This window comes from Muscardinus avellanarius (assembly GCF_963383645.1).
Source record: "Muscardinus avellanarius genome assembly, chromosome: 2".
NCBI classification, from domain to species: Eukaryota; Metazoa; Chordata; class Mammalia; order Rodentia; family Gliridae; genus Muscardinus; species Muscardinus avellanarius.
In genome coordinates, this window is record NC_137787.1 from 64,674,630 (window position 1) to 64,690,898 (window position 16,269).

The 16,269-nt window shown below is 39.4% G+C and overlaps 1 protein-coding gene across 1 annotated transcript in view; it reads left to right on the forward strand.

Annotated features, from left to right (window-relative positions):
* Window positions 1–459: 459 nt before the first annotated feature.
* The window catches only part of METTL8 (methyltransferase 8, tRNA N3-cytidine), a gene marked incomplete at both ends in the record, with an annotated part of 54,714 nt that continues 38,904 nt past the window's right edge, over window positions 460–16,269 (forward strand). Inside the window, one exon of the mRNA XM_080689559.1 lies at window positions 460–602. Within this exon, the coding sequence (XP_080545685.1) occupies window positions 460–602 (143 nt within the window). The remainder of the gene's footprint in view (window positions 603–16,269) is intronic.

Consider the following 16,269-nt stretch of genomic DNA (forward strand, 5'->3'; position numbering starts at 1 on the left):
ATCTTCCTAAGCCATTCCCAATACTGGTACAGTTGCCTGCCCCAAATATTTCTTTCTCTTCTCTCGGTCTGAAAATATTTCAGGAGAGAAACTATCATACCCATTTTCTTTTCTTTTTTATTTTGTGTGTGTGTGGTACTGAGGATTAAACCCAGGTGTGTTCTGCCTCTGAGCTACTCTCCAAGCTCTCTTGTACTCTTTATTTTGAAACAGAGTTTTGCCAAGCTGCTGTGCTTTGGCCTTGAACCTGGGATCCTCCTGTCTCAGCCTTCCAGGTACTGAGATTACAGGCATGCCCCAGGTGCCCTGCTTCATCCCCATCTTTCATTTAAAAATGTTTGGTTTCCATGCTGTTTCTCTGGTTGTAAACATTTTGGAACCAGTTCTATTAAACACCAATATACTTTTTAACCCACATTAGCTACTTAATTATTTTTTATTTTGCAGGTACTGCTTAGGATGAATGTGATTTGGAGAAATTGGATTTGCTGTCTAAGGTTAGGTAAGATGCCACGCAGATGCCAAAGTGGTTACCACCCAATGGCCCCTCTGGGATCGAGGATTTTAACTGACCCAAGCAAAGTTTTTGAACACAACATGTGGTGAGTTTTCTTCCTTAGGTCTGATAATTATGTATATTAAATATCACCAGTGATATTATTTTCATTTAGTACCAAGAAAGTATTTTTAAAGCAGATGACCTTAGATTGTAATGGGTCAAAATCAAGGGTATCCAGTCCTGTCTTAAGTGTTGCCAGTTCTGAATTTCTTTGTAGATGGAATTAGAAAAGCTGAACTTCCCTAGTGATTTTAACTGCTGATTTATTTATTGGTACTAGAGATTGAACCCAGGGTCATTCTACCTCTGAGATACACCCCCAGTCCTTTTTATTATTTTGATACAGGGTCTTGTTAAATTACTGAACACTGGCCTTTAACCTGTGATCCTTCCAGCTCATTTTCCCACATACTGAGATTATAGGTGTGCAGTATTGTGCATAGATTCCTGTTGTGGGGTGTGTGTGTGTGTGTGTGTGTGTGTGTGTGTGTGTGTGGTGCTGGGCATTGAACTCAGGGGCATTCTACCTCTATGCTACATCTCCATCTCTTTTTATTTTTGTGTTTTGTTTTTGTTTTTGTTTTTTTTGTGGTACTGGGGTTCCTGGAAACCCTTCTACCTCCGGGTTTGGAAACAGGGTCTCTTAAGCCAGCGAGGCTGGCTTCGAACCTGCGTGATCCTCCTGTCTCCGCCTCCCAAGCGCTGGATTATAAGCATGCGCCACCATGCTTGGCCTTTATTTTTGTTTTTTAAAACAGAGTCTCCCCTGGCGTGGTGGCATGATGGGGTGTGTCTATACAGCGCCTAAGAAGATTCGGCCTGAGCGGCCTACGGCCTAAGGCAAAACTTTAAGTAAAGTGATTCAGCAAAAAAACGGTCAAGATGGTGCCTGGAGGAAGCTAGGAAGGCGTGGTTTCCCCATTCATTATGGGTGGGGAGACTGAGCGGTTTTTCCCTTTCTACCTTTAAAGGAGCTTTCCGCACACATGAATGGCTCATGTACTGGCCTGGGATTGGCTGTAAACTACGTGCTAGTGATCTTTATCCCGGATAGGCTAGGCTATTTCTCATGGAAATTCCCCTCATGGCTTGGTACTATATAAAGGATGGCTTGGAGGGAGATAAATGAGATCTCGCTTGACTTGACTCCCGGCTCGTGGGTTTGTGTTCGAGTCGTCCGGTACTCATCATCTCGCCAAGCCCCGTCAGCTGTCAGGCTGGATTCCCAACAGTGGCACACTCTTGTAATCCTCTTGCTTGGGAGGCGGAGACAGGAGGATCACGCAGGTTCGAAGCCAGCCTCGCTGGCTTAAGAGACCCTGTTTCCAAACCCGGAGGTAGAAGGGTTTCCAGGAACCCCAGTACCACCAAAAAATAAAAAAAATAAGTAAATAAAAATAAAACAGAGTCTCACTAAGTTACTGAGTTATGTTGCTGAGCCTGTTCTCTAACCTGTGATCCTCCTGTCTCAACCTCCCAAGTACTGAGAGCCCAGGTGTGCCCCATCACACCCAGCTCTCTATTACCTATTATTAGCTTTGGCATTCTTGCAGGCCCTTCCGGCTTACCTCTAATCCTGACTTGCTAGTGTCCTGCTGGGTGAAGGTTGGGAGGCTCTTTTCCAGGTGTGCATGGGGCCCTCCTTGTACCTTACAGGTCCTTCTGCCTTAACAGATAGTTGTCAATGCATGTGTCTTCAATATCTGCTCTTATTGAACATCAGGGAGAATAATTGGTATGACACTAGTCCATGCTTTTGGGAAACTCACACTATTTTGGAAGATAGATATATGGATATTTAGAGGAAACATTGATAATTAGCAATACAAAACAGCAACATTTTAGGGCCTACTGAATGTTACAGACTATATCTTTCAAGAACAATTCAGAAATGTAAAATCACTTCTTTATGAGCACAGTCAAGATTTCTTAAAGTGGGCAAACTAAGAAAGAGACTTTTGGACTTTTAATTTTATTGCAACAAAATATCAGTTTAAAAAGGCAATATATTGATATTTTATTAATTAGGCCTGTACTGTCCAATATGGTAGGTACCAGGTGCTCCAGGGATTTTTTTACTTGAAAAGGATTTAGTAATTTTGATGAGCAGCCAAATTGAGGAACCCTTGATCTAGTCTAGTGACTTTTAGACTCTTTTTTTTTTTTCATCCCAGTGTTGGAAATCAAACCCAAGGATCTACCACTGAGCTATTCCCTGGCTCTTTTCAATTTTATTTCGAGCCAGGGTCTTGCTAAATTACCCAGGCTGGCCTCAAACTTGCAATCCTTCTGTCTCAGCTTTCTGAGTAGCTGAGATTACAGGTGCAACCACAACCAGCTCAGACTTTTCCTTAGCAGCAGAACTTTCTTCAAGTGACATTTTTACATGAAATTTCAATATTTGAAAAGTAAAAGCAAACTCACCTTGAATGAAGCAGAAAAGAAGTGGTGATAATGGACATCCTTGTCTTGTTCCTACTCTATTTATTTTGAAACAGGGTCTCACTGAGTCTCAGAAGGCCTCACTAAGTAGTTGAGGCTTTCCTCAAACCGCGATTCTCCTGTCTCAGCCTCCCGAATGCTGGGATTACAAGCGTTCACCATCATGCCTGGCTCTTATTTTTTATTTTTTAAATTTTACCTTATTCCTTTTTATGGCTGAATAATATTTTATTGGTTATAATATTTGATTTAATTTTTATAATATTTTTATAATATTTATATATATAAACCAAAATTGGTTTTTTCATTCATGTGCTAAAGGACATTAGCAAATGAATGAAAAAACTTTTTGGTTTCAACCTTTTTAGTTTTTGTGCATATTGCTATGAACATGTATGTTACATGAATTCTCAATTTGGAGGGAATATAATTGTAAGGTCATATGGTAATTCTAAATTTAAGTTTTTGAGAAGTTGTCAAAGTTTTTTCAATGGAAGTTAAATTACTTAACATTGAATATTTTAATTACACTTACTATATTTAATCAGTGTAGGGGAGTATTGACCAGAAATGATACTCAAAATGCTTTGGAGACATGACCCAGAGGTCTGTCTATATCAAACAGCTTGCACAGTTACTTGGAAAAAGACTATTCCTCATTCCACACTGTTCTTGGTTTAATTGTATTCTTAGGGGATGCAAGAATTTTTAAGAAGGCAATAAACATTTGTATCATCTCATGAACAAGTCAGCCAGGTTTGTGGCATGAACCACAATAGGAAATACTCTTTACTTTATGGACCAGCACATGTAGACATACTATATATGCCTAGTAAAATAGGAGCAAAAGTTGCCCATACAGTTTTTTACCTTGTGAGATGTGCTCCCTGCTTTCTATCTTTTCAGTTCTACTCTGTTTCTATTTCTTTCTCTTTTTAAGTTGTTTAGATTAAATTGATTTCATGATTCAATAAAAGGTTATAACCTTTAGTTTAAAAAACACTGAGCAAAGCCATTCTCTGTAGCCCCAAGGTAAGACCTGGACATTGCAACATGACTTCTGTTATATAAGCCACTTAAATAATAGACTATCCAGAATCGCGATAGGGTTCTGATGCTAAGAATTCTTTTTAACCATTGTATTTACCATTGATTCTTCTTGCCATGTTTTATATATACTCTGTCAATACAGTTAACCAATAGGTATCTTGTGTGGCTGACTGTACGTGCTGAGAGCACATGCTTAATAGTTACCCTGCCTTGGAAGTCACTTAGCCACTCCCTCATGTTTAAAAATTTATATAACATAATACCATTTTTTAAATGAAAAAGTCAACCAGGCATGGTGGTACACACTTTAATCCCCGTGCTTGGGAGGCTGAGACAGGAGGATTGCCCAGGTTCAAAGTCAGCCTCAGCTACTTAGTGAGGCTCTCAGTAACTTAGTGAGACCCTTTTTCCAAATAAGTATAAAAATAAGTCTGGAAGTATAGCCCAGAGGTAGAAAAAGTCCCTGGGTTCCACCCCTAGTACCACAAAAATAAAAAATAAAAATAAAATGAACAAGTCAGTGGTGTTAATTACATTGCCAATTTTACCTAACCTTGAGATGTTGTTCAGTCCCTTCATGGCTCAGTTTCCTGCTCTGTAAGACTGGATGTAGTAATATCTACCTTATAGGGTGTTGTGAAGATTCAGATATTTAAAATATCAAGTGTCTATATGTAGTAAATAAGCAATATACAGTATTAGAATTAGCTATCTTATTGGCTGGGCGTGGTGGCGCACGATTGTAATCCCCACGCTTGGGAGGCGGAGACAGGAGGATCGCGCAGGTTTGAAGCCAGCCTTGCTGGCTTAAGAGACCCTGTTTCCAAATAAAAATATAAAATAGGTCTGGGAGTGTAGCCCAGAAAAGGGTTTCCAGGAACCCCAGTACCACACACACACACAAAATTAGCTATCTTATTATTACTGTTATTTTATAATTTGTACTTTAGTTATTTATTTATCTGTTTTGTCTTCATTATTAGGCTATTTGATTCTGTAGAGAATAACTTAGTTCATGTCTGTTTCATTGCTATACTCTGTAAAATTATTAATATATATATATATATATATATATATCTGAGTAAGTGACACAATATAGAGAAATATAAGATTCAGTTGCAATCTACTAGAGGTCAACAACTAGACTAAAAATTAATATGATGACTAACTATGGATTTTGAATACAAAAAAGTCCAAATTAAAGCTGGCATCTATCCATGTCCAAGCTATATAAACTTGAGCAAGTTCCTTCATAGGAGTCTTATAAATACTAAAGGAGGTAATACAGAAAGTTTATAATAGTAATAAGTGCTTACTAAAAGGCATTATTACCATTATTAGATGGAGAACGGAGATGCATACTCATGAATAAATACACAGCATAGAGGAGTGTGCAGATCACAGTAGGTGATAAAAATAGAAAAGGTCATAGGAACTCAGAAGAGGGAAAGATTCCAGAGATGGAGCTGAAAGGACAAGAAAGAACTTAATCTGAGCTTCGAAGGAAATGAGTACTTGATAGTGAAGATTATTTGTTTTCTTCAGGTGGCAGTATGAACATCTGGATTTGGGAATAAACACATGAGGTCTATGCTAAAGGATGCGAACAGACTTGCTGGGTTAGAAGTTAGGTTTTATACTTTGAAACTGATGAGTCGCGTCATGAAAGTACTTAGGAGAATTAATTTGGCACTGTTGTCCAGGATACTTAGAGTTAACCATTGTGGAATATAGGATGATGTCCATTCTGCCCAGCAGTTTCTTTTTTAAACAAAATTTTTATTGAACATAAATGGTATACATTTAAACTATATTTGGTGCCCTCTCCCCCCCACCCCCGTCTTTCCTTCCCCCCTCCCACCAATGGTTGTCCAGGTTAACCATGTCATATTCGTAATTTTACACATACTCTGATGTAGACCCTCAATAATCAAGATCAGCCTTCCTCCTCTCCTATCTTTCCATTCAAACTTTGCTGATATTTTCCCTCCATTATCTGGAGATGCCCAGCAGTGTTTGTATGTTGACTTGTGCCTGGTGCTCAGCTAGGTTCTGTGGAGTACCCGAGAGAGGACTGGGAAATGATCAGTGCTCCAGTCTGTTTCATAAAGAAACCAGAGCCTTCCAGGAAAACAAGATGGGATGAATCTGGAGAGTAGAACATTCCTTCTCCAACAAAATGGATAATCAGCAAAAGCAAGCAAACCTGTATCAACAGCCACTTCAAAGAAGGCCATGAGCATGGGCAGCAAAGGAAAGCTGGTTGCCACGTCGTCGGATAGACCCAGCCGCACCCCTCTGAGTGGCACTGAGGAGGAGCTCAGCTAGCAGATGGCAGGATGGCAGGACTTCTCCCAGTATTCATAAGGCAGCAGTTTGGAAATGAATTCTTGAAAAGAGTACCTATCACCACAGACTCAGGGGTCTCAGCAAGGCAGGGAAGCCAGAGGGGCCATTTTTTTCCAAGACGTCATGCTGAATTGAGAGAACTATCCAAAGCCCAAGAGACTCCCTTAGGAATAGAACATATCCTAACTTGGTAAGTAAAACCCAGCACTGGACTTAACCTTTAAAAAAAGAAAAGAAGCCGGGCATTGTGGCACACGCTTGTAATCCCAGCATTTGGGAGGCTGAGACAGGAGGATCGCGGTTCTCCAACAGCCTCAGCTACTTAGTGAGGCCCTCTGCAACTCAGTGAGACCCTGTTTCAAAATAAAGAATAGAAAAAAAAAAATAGGGCTGGGTTGTAGCTCGGAGGTTGAATGCCCCTGGGTTTTATCCCCAGACCCGCCAAAAAAAAAAAAAAAAAAAAAGCCAGGCATGGCGGCACATCTTGTAATTCCCGCCTTTGGGAGGCTGAGAGAGGATCCAGGTTTGTGGACAGACTCAGCTACTTAGTGAAGCCCTTTGCAACTCAGTGGGACCCTGTTTCAAAATAAAGAATAGAAAATAGGGCTGGGGGTGTACCTCGGAGGTTGAATGTCCCTGGGTTCCATCCCCAGTGCCGCTAAATAAATAAATAGAAGAAGGGAGGCTCCATTTTCTTCATTTTTTGGCTATCAGTATGGAGAAGCCCAAGGTACAACTTTCTGCACTTGCACATCCAGGTACAATTGACATCAGCCACCTCTGCTGGGCGTTCCATGATCAACCCGAAGGGAATGAAGCAGAAAGCCTAGGTGCGTCTGCCCTGGATTCCCCAAATCATTTCTGTTGGTCTGCAGAAAAAGCCGATGAGGACATCACCAAGGCAACTAGTGACTGAGAGCCCCTAAAGATTAGTGAAATTGACAGGCCCAGCAGGCCCAGATGAGGCGTGCCCTCTGCCTCCACCCTGATCATCAAGGCCCTCAAGGAACCACTCAGAGACAGGAAAAACAGACAGACAAACAAACAAAAGTAGAAAAACATCAAGCACAACTGAAATATCACTTCTAATTAGATTTTCAACAGATATTTTGCTGATATGCATGACACATAGGTCACCGATTTTTAGCCATAGAGTTTCTTGGAACTATTAAAGCAATCCAAGAGACTGCCTAGTCTTGGGGTGCAGTGTTGAACATTGCCACCCTCTTGACTTTATAAATGACATCAACAGTGGTACACTGGAATGACCACCTACTTAAGAACTATAAAAAATAATTCCAATAACAGATCATTTGACACAGCTATATGAAAGCAAACCCAACTCTTATAAAGGCCACCTACTACTCGGTGAAGTCCATCAGCACCCCTTTTCCTCCCCAGGTTACAGAAACATGAGGAAATACATAACACCCAACATTTGAAATGCTGCTTACAGAGACAGATGAAAAGGTCCCTAGAAAGGCAGAGTGTCATGGCAGTATAAGAGAAAAGAAAGGCCGGGCGTGGTGGTGCACACTTGTAATCCCTGCGCTTGGGAGGCGGAGACAGGAGGATCGCGCAGGTTCAAAGCCAGCTGCCCGCGCTGGCTTAGGAGACCCTGTTTCCAAAATAAAAATGTAAAAATAGGTCTGGGAGTGTAGCCCGGAGGTAGAAGGGCTTTCAGGAACCCCAGTACCACCAAAAACAGAAAAAAAAAAAAAAAAAAAAAGAGAGAGAGAGAAAAGAAAGGAGATAGAAGAATGTGGAGTGCCTTGTGGATTTATTTTTATTTTTCCAAAATCTTAAGTAAAGGGAGCCAAATAACATATATTTTCTTTTTGTTTATGCTCTTTCATTCAGAATAATTATTTTGAGGTTTATCCATGTCATGGAATGTATCAATAGTTTATTCTTTTTGTTGCTAATAATGGCCATTCTGCCGAAACTCATCTACAGATTCATTGCAATTCCTATCAAAATACCAATGGTATTCTTCATAGACCTAGAAAAATCAGTCATGAATTTTATATGGAGAATGAAAAGATCCAATAGCCAAAGCAATCCTCAGCAATAAGAACCATGCAGGAGGCATCACAATCCCTGACTTCAAATTACACTACAGAACAACAGTAATAAAGACAGAATGGTATTGGCACAACAGGCACACAGACCAATGGAACAGAATACAAGATTCAGAAACAAACCCACACACCTGTAGTCAATTGATCTTTGACAAAGGGGCCAAACTCACACACTGGAGAAAAGACAGCTTTTTCAACAAAAGGTGCTGGGAGAACTGGCTATTCATTTGTAGAAAGATGGATCTAAATCTTTACCTCTCACTGTACACAAGAATCAACTTGAGTTGGATCAAAGACATAGAAATTAGGCCAGAGACTGTGTTATTAGAGGAGGGCACAGGCTCAACGTCCCAACATATAGGCACAGGCAGTAACTTTCTCAACAAGACCTTCAAAGCACAGGAAATTAAAGCAAGAATTAACAAGTGGGATGGCATCAAACCAAAAAGTTTCTTCTCATCAAAGGAAACCATCAAGAACCTAAAGAAAAAGCCTACAGAATGGGAGATCTTTACCAGTCACCACTCTGATAGAGGGCTAATATCCAGAATATACAAAGAGCTCAAAAGACTACACTAGCAAAACAACCCAGTCAAGAAATGGGCAATTGAATTGAATAGACACTTCACAAAAGAGATACAAATGGCCAATAGATATATGAAAAAATGTTTAACATCGTTAGCCATCAGGGAGATGCAAATCAAAACTACGCTGAGATTCCATCTAACCCAAATCAGAGTGGCAAGCATAAAGAAATCAAATAACAACAAATGCTGGCAAGGATGTGGGGAAAGAGTAACTCTTTTACACTGTTGGTGGGAGTGCAAAGTAGTTCAGCCACTATGGAGATCAGTGTAGAGATTGCTTAGGAAACTGGGAATGGATCCACCCTATAATCCAGCTGTACCACTCCTGGATATTTTTCCAAAGGGGTTGAAATCAGAGAACTACAGTAACATATGCATACTCATGTTCATAGCAGCACAATTCGGAATAGCCAAAATATGGAACCAACCTAGGTCTCCATTAACAGATGAATGGGGGAAGATGGCGACCAAGAAAAGCGGGGCTTAAGAGCCCCGCTAACAACCAATCTTCATTACCACAAAATCAGCGCCTTTCATAGCCAGAAAACACCATCACCAGAGAAACAAAAAAATCACCAGGCTCCAGAGAGAAAGCGGTCTGAGAACAGAGCTCAGAGCCACAGAGGAGATACACCGGCCTCACGCCCAAGGACGTGGCAGCAGCGCCATATTGCCTGCGGCAGCAGCGAGTTCACCGGACGGCTACAGCAAGCCGAGGTGAGCCGCTGCGGAACAGCCAGGCAGGATTTTTCAGCGCAGGGAACATCTAAAGCTCCCAGTGGCTGAGCTCAGCACACGCTTCGAGGACTCAGAGTGGAATTCAAAACCAAGAAGAAAAAAGCCAGCCTGACGGCTGAGGGCATACCAGCAGCGCCATATTGCCACCGGCGGCAGCAGCAGCAGTGAATTCACCGAGTCCAGTACAGCTACATCTGCGAACTCAAGAACAGTGAGTCAAATTGCAGGCCACAGAGGAGAAATCCCAGTACTGTACTTCCTGGGACTTGACCCAGTGGGGGAGTGGCAGTGGCATGATATCACACCATAGGAGAATGTGCAACCTGGCACCCCCCCATAGTTTAAAGCAGCCTCTATCGACTCCCTGGGTCGGAGACTCTGTGATACAACCCAGTAAAGGAGTAGTGGGGTCTGAGATACTATAGACTCGAGATCCAGAGCACCTTAAGTGAAGTCATAGTGACCCAAGGGAAGAATCCAGAGAAGGCACAAACTTCTGAAATCCTGGGAAAGAGGAATAACAATGGAGCAATGAATGCCCACAACCCCACAACATCAGAACCCGATAAAACAGAAAATCAGAGATTTCTAGAAGATCAAATCAGGAAAATAACTGTAGAAATAATAGAGGTGCTTCGAAAAGAACTCAGAGAGAGCCAAAAAGAGATAAAGGATGCAATTAATGAAGTAAAGGCCTCAATTCAAAGCACGAACAACCGATTAGACCACATGGAGAACAGAATCTCACTCTTAGAAGATGATCATTCTAAAAATGAATGCATAGTTTCTAATCTAGGAAAAAATATCTGACAGCAGGAATCTGACATTGAAGAAATATGGGCCCATTTTAAGAGAGCTAACCTAAGAATAATTGGAATAGAGGAGGGAAAAGAAAGTGATACCAAAGGGATCAACAATCTCTTCAAGGAAATAATAGCAGAAAATTTTCCAAACATAGAGCAAGAGGTTGATACACAGGTCCAAGAAACTTATAGAACTCCCTTTAGACAGGATCGGAGAAGAGGATCCCCACGCCACATAATTGTCAAAATGACCAATGTGGAAGCCAAGCAGAGAATCTTAAAGGCAACAAAAACAAAGGGCCAAGTGACATTCAGAGGCAAACCAATTAGAATCACTCCAGACTTCCCAAACCAAGTCATGAGAGCCAGAAGGGCTTGGAGTAACATATTCCAAACTCTGAAAGAAAACAACTTCCAGCCAAAAATTTCCTATCCAGCAAAACTTTCTATCAAATTAGATGGAGAAATAAGAAGCTTCCATGACAAACAGAAACTGAAGGAATTTATGTCTTCAAAACCAGCGCTAGAGAAAATACTCAAAGAGATTAACTACAAAGAAGAAATAGGTAACACACACCAGAACCAGAGAAACAAGATTTTCCATACAACAGATAACTAAGATTGGTTATCTGTGGAGATTCATTATTTATGTTAGTCTTTTACCTATCTCTAAATTGTATTGTTTGCCTTTATTGTTGTTAATTTTTAGGATTTCTAGTTGGAATATTAATATACCTTCAGATATAGCATTTGGAAATATTTTATCCAATTCTATTAGTAACTTTTAACTCTGTTTACATTGTCTTTGGATATACAATATTTTTTTATTTTTTAGGGAGTTTGTATACTTTTCTGTTGCCTGTGCCATTGAAATCATATCCAAGAAATCACTGCCAATTTCAATGTTGTGAGGTTTTATGACCCAGATTTTCTCCTAAAAGTTTATAGTCTTAAGATTTATATTTAGGTCTTTTATCTATTTTGAGTTAATACTTGTATATGGGATTAGGTAAGGGTCCAATTTTAATATTTTCCATGTAATTATTATTTTTCAACAATATTTAGTTAAAAGAATATTATTTCTACCGCCAAATGTTCGTGGAAACCTTGTCAAAAATAACTTGATAATATAGGGAAGAATTTATCTCTAGGCTTTTATTTAACTCCAATGGTTTATATATCTGCCTTTAGAACAGTACTACACTGTTTCAATTATTGTAGCTTTATATGGTTTGAAATCAGAAAATATATATCTTCTAGCTTTGTTCTTTTTCAAGATCGTTTTGGGTATCTAGAATCCATATTCCATATTAGGATAGATTTTTTTCTGAAAAATAAATATATAAATATATGATAGTTTCACCTAAAAAAAATAGAAAAAAAATATTCTCTGGTAAGAAAGAAAGCAAAAAGAAATATTGAAATGTTATCTTTAAGTCATCAAAAGCTTGGTATCAGACAAATGAAACTGTTATGTGAGATTATCATTTTTAATTTTGGATAAATTGCTATAATACTAGATGTCAACCACTAAGCCAAGCATGGGAAGGAGGGATGGGGAGGGAATGGGGTGGGGATCGGGTGGGGGCTGACTGGGCGATGTGTGCATGTATGTCTACGAAAGTTTGTATCCCACTATGATGTATGAATACAGTGCACCAATAAAATAAATAAATAAATAAATAAAATAAATAAATAAATAAATAAAAAACAGATGAATGGATTGCAAAATTATGGAAAATGCACACAATGGAATTCTACTCAGCCATAAAGAAGAACAAAATCATGTCATATGCAAGAAAATGGAAAGAACTGGAGAACATTATGTTAAGGTGAGATCAGCCAAGCACAGAAAGAGAAGGGACATATGTTTTCTCTAATATGCCCAAACTAGGGAGTATTCAGAGTACCAGAGGGACTCCAGATAATAGAGGGGAAACCTCAGCAGAGCTAGAATGGAAGGATAGGAGAGGAAGAAGGCTGAGGTTGACTAATGGAGGAGCTACATTTGATTATGTGTAAAAGTATGATTGTAGCATGGTCAACCTGGACACTCATTGTTGGAAGGGGGGCAAGGGCACCAAGCACAGTCTGAATATATGCCATTTTCAATATGTTCCACATAAAAATAAAAGATTTATAGTGCTGAGCATGGTGGTTCTTGTTTGTAAACAGAGCATTTGGGAGGCTGAGACCAGAAGATAGCAGTTTTCAGACAGCCTCAGCTACTTAGCAAGGCCCTTCACAACTACATGAGACCCTGTTTCAAAAAGGAAAAAGATGCCAAGTGCGGTGGCGCATGAGGCAGAGACAGAAGGATCACACAGGTTCGAAGCCAGCCTCGCTGGCTTAAGAGACCCTGTTTCCAAATTAAAAATATAAAAAATAGGTCTGGGAGTGTAGCCCAGAGGTAGAAGGGTTTCTAGGAACCCCAGTACTGCAATAGAATGCCCCTGAGTTCCAGCCCCAATACTGCAAAAGAAAGAAAAAAGATTCATAGTCAGAATACATAAAAAAGAACTCTCAAAACTCAATAAGAAAATCTAGTAACAATGAACAAAAGATATCCAAACACTTCACCAAAGAAGTTACACAAAGCGCCATGCATGGTGGCACAGGCTTATAATCCCCGTGCTTGGGAAGCAGAGACAGGAGGATCACGCTGGTTCAGAGCCAGCCTCGCTGGCTTAAGAGACCCTGTTTCCAAATAAAAAAATATAAAATAGGTCTTGTAGCCTGGAGGTAGAAGGGCTTCCAGGAACCCCAGTACCACCAAAGAAAAAAACAAAAGGTACACAAAGATAAATAAGCACTTAAAAAGGTGATCTACATCAATAATCATTAATGAAATGCACATTAAAGTCACAATAAAATTCCACTTCACCCTAACTAGAATAGCTAGAATTCAAAATACTGAGAATACCAAGTGTCGCCAAAGATATGGAACTTTATAAACTGTTAGTGGGAATATAAAGTGACAAAAGCACTTTGGAACACAGCTTGGCAGCTTCTTACAAAGTTAAACATATAGCTACTATTGATATATACAATGACATGGAGGAATTTCGAAATTAAGCAGAGTGAAAGGAACTAGGAATAAAGAATACAGCAAGTCGGACGTGGTGGTGCACGCTTGCAATCCCAGCATTTGGGAAGCTGAGACAAGAGCATCACAGTTCCGGGACAGCCTCAGCTACTTAGTGAAGCCCTGTTTCAAAGTAAAGAATAAAAAATGGGGTTGCAGTGAAGCTCAGAGGTAGAATACCCGAGGGTTCCAACCCCAGTACTTAAAAAAAAATAAAAGAATATAGTGGTCTCCCCTCATCCATAATTTCAGTTAGCCATGGTCAATTGTGATCTAAAATATATGTTTATGCATGTATCATATATATATGTAGTAGGTGTGTATGTATTAATCTTGCAGTGCCATTAAAAAAAAATCTTCCTTAGTAAAAGGATCATTTCTTTACATCTGTGGCCATGTGTATCTCAAGAAAAGTAAATAATTTATTAATTATCTGGTTATAGTTTTCTGTTTAGCAAATATTTATAAAAATACCAACTAACACTTTGTATAACTAAGTTTAAAAATGTACATTCAAAATTAAATTAAAGAAACTTAATAATATTTTGTGATCTAATAAACCTCATACCTAATCAGATTTATTCTTCATTTAAAAAATTATACCTCAAAAGCTATTATAGTTATATCCATACATTGGAAACTAATGTAGCAGTTAGTGAAATTAAGATATCTTTGCACAAGGACCACGTCAGTCTTCTCTGTATCATCCCTTTTTTTTTTTTTTTTCCCCTCAGTATATGTGCTGCTTGGGAAGCAAAGACAGGAGGATTGCAGATTTGAGGCCAGACTCAGCAACTTAGCAAGAATCTATTTCAAAATAAAAAATAAAGTAGGGCTGGGATATAGGTTAGACATAGAACATTTCTGGGTTCAATCCTCAGTACCCCCCCACACACTCAGACACACTCAAAAGAGATCTTTGTATACTAGTATGATGAGGTGGCTATGATATGTCATTATACAGAAAGCCTCTAAGTTGCAAAGAAGTATCTCTAGTAAAACATATTTTTGTTTTGTATATACATAGAGAAAATTCTGGAAAGTTCCACATTATCTAGATAACTGTGCTTATTTCATGGATAGGAATGGGGAGAAGAGAAGCAGGATAGAGATTAAACTATGGGTTTTTTTGTGTGTGTGTGGTACTGGGGTTCCTGGAAGCCCCTCTACCTCCGGGCTACACTCCCAGACCCATTTTTTTTAATATATATTTTTATTTGGAAACAGGGTCTCTTCAGCCAGCGCGGCTGGCTTCGAACCTGCCCGATCCTCCTGTCTCCGCCTCCCAAGCGCGGGGATTACAAGAGTGCGCCACCACATGCGGCTAAACTATGTTCTATATACACTGGTATTTGAAATTTTTTGTGGTACTGGGATTGAACCCAGGGGATTCTACCTCTGGGCTATACTCCCAGCCTATTTTATTTTTTATTTGGAAACAGGGTCTTGCTAAGTCGTTGAGGCTGACTTCAAACCTATGGTCCTCCTGTCTCAGCTTCCGAAGTACTGGGATTACAGGAATATGTCACCACACCTGGGTGTATTGCTTGAATTTTAATTTAAAAAAAGTGATGTCCTTCTTCCTCCTTCCTTACATGTTAGTCACCCTGCTATCTATCTGATAATAAGTTGTATTCTCTAGTATGGATTATAGCTCCTCAGTTTTTAGTCCTCCCAAATCTTCATCTTTGTGACTCCAATTCAAAGCTCAGTGCCTGATCTATAATAAAGGTTCCCAATGAATGCTTAATGAGGGAGGTGGACATTGTTTTCGCTTAGCAGCTGTGATGCCCCATTCCATTGTGTGAAGAAGTGTGAAGGCATTGATTCTTCCTGTCTTTGTGTCTTTTGTTAGTCACTCTTTTCCCAAGAAACTGATTTACTAATAACAATAATCAACAGAAATATTCATTGCTGTCCCCCCCAAAAAAACCCTGGACAACCAGAAGTCAGAAATATACACTGGCATCAAATAGATTGAGCCAGGTGCGGTGGCATACCTGTAACCGCTGATACTCAGGAGGCTGAGGCAGGAGGATCCCAAATTTGAGACCAGCCTGAGCAACTTATTGAGAACCTGTCTCAAAAAAAACAAAAAATTAAAGGGCTGGGGAAGTAGATCAGTGGCAGCATGCCAGTGGTTCAATCTCAAGTACCAAAACAAAAAAAGATTGGATTTTAGTTCAATTATTAGTTGATATTCCTGTAACAACTATATTTCATCCATTGTGAGACTCACATTTTTCACCAATTAACATCTCTAAAACCAACCATGACACTTCTTACAATTGATGACATTTTAAAATTGTAATTGGAATTTTTCTCTTAACTGGTACAGAAATTAATGGCATCTTAGATTTAATGAAATAGGATAATTATAATTTCAGAGCACTTAATCTTAATTTGTACATTGTTTTGAGAACTGTTACTCTTATTTGACTAACATAAAAGCAGAGAGACACAAAATTTAAATTATTTTCCACTGCCATACATCAAGGTTAACATATAGAGTATTTGTTATATTGTTTGAAAAGCATTAAAACCTTTTGCTCTTTGGGTACATGGACAATGTATA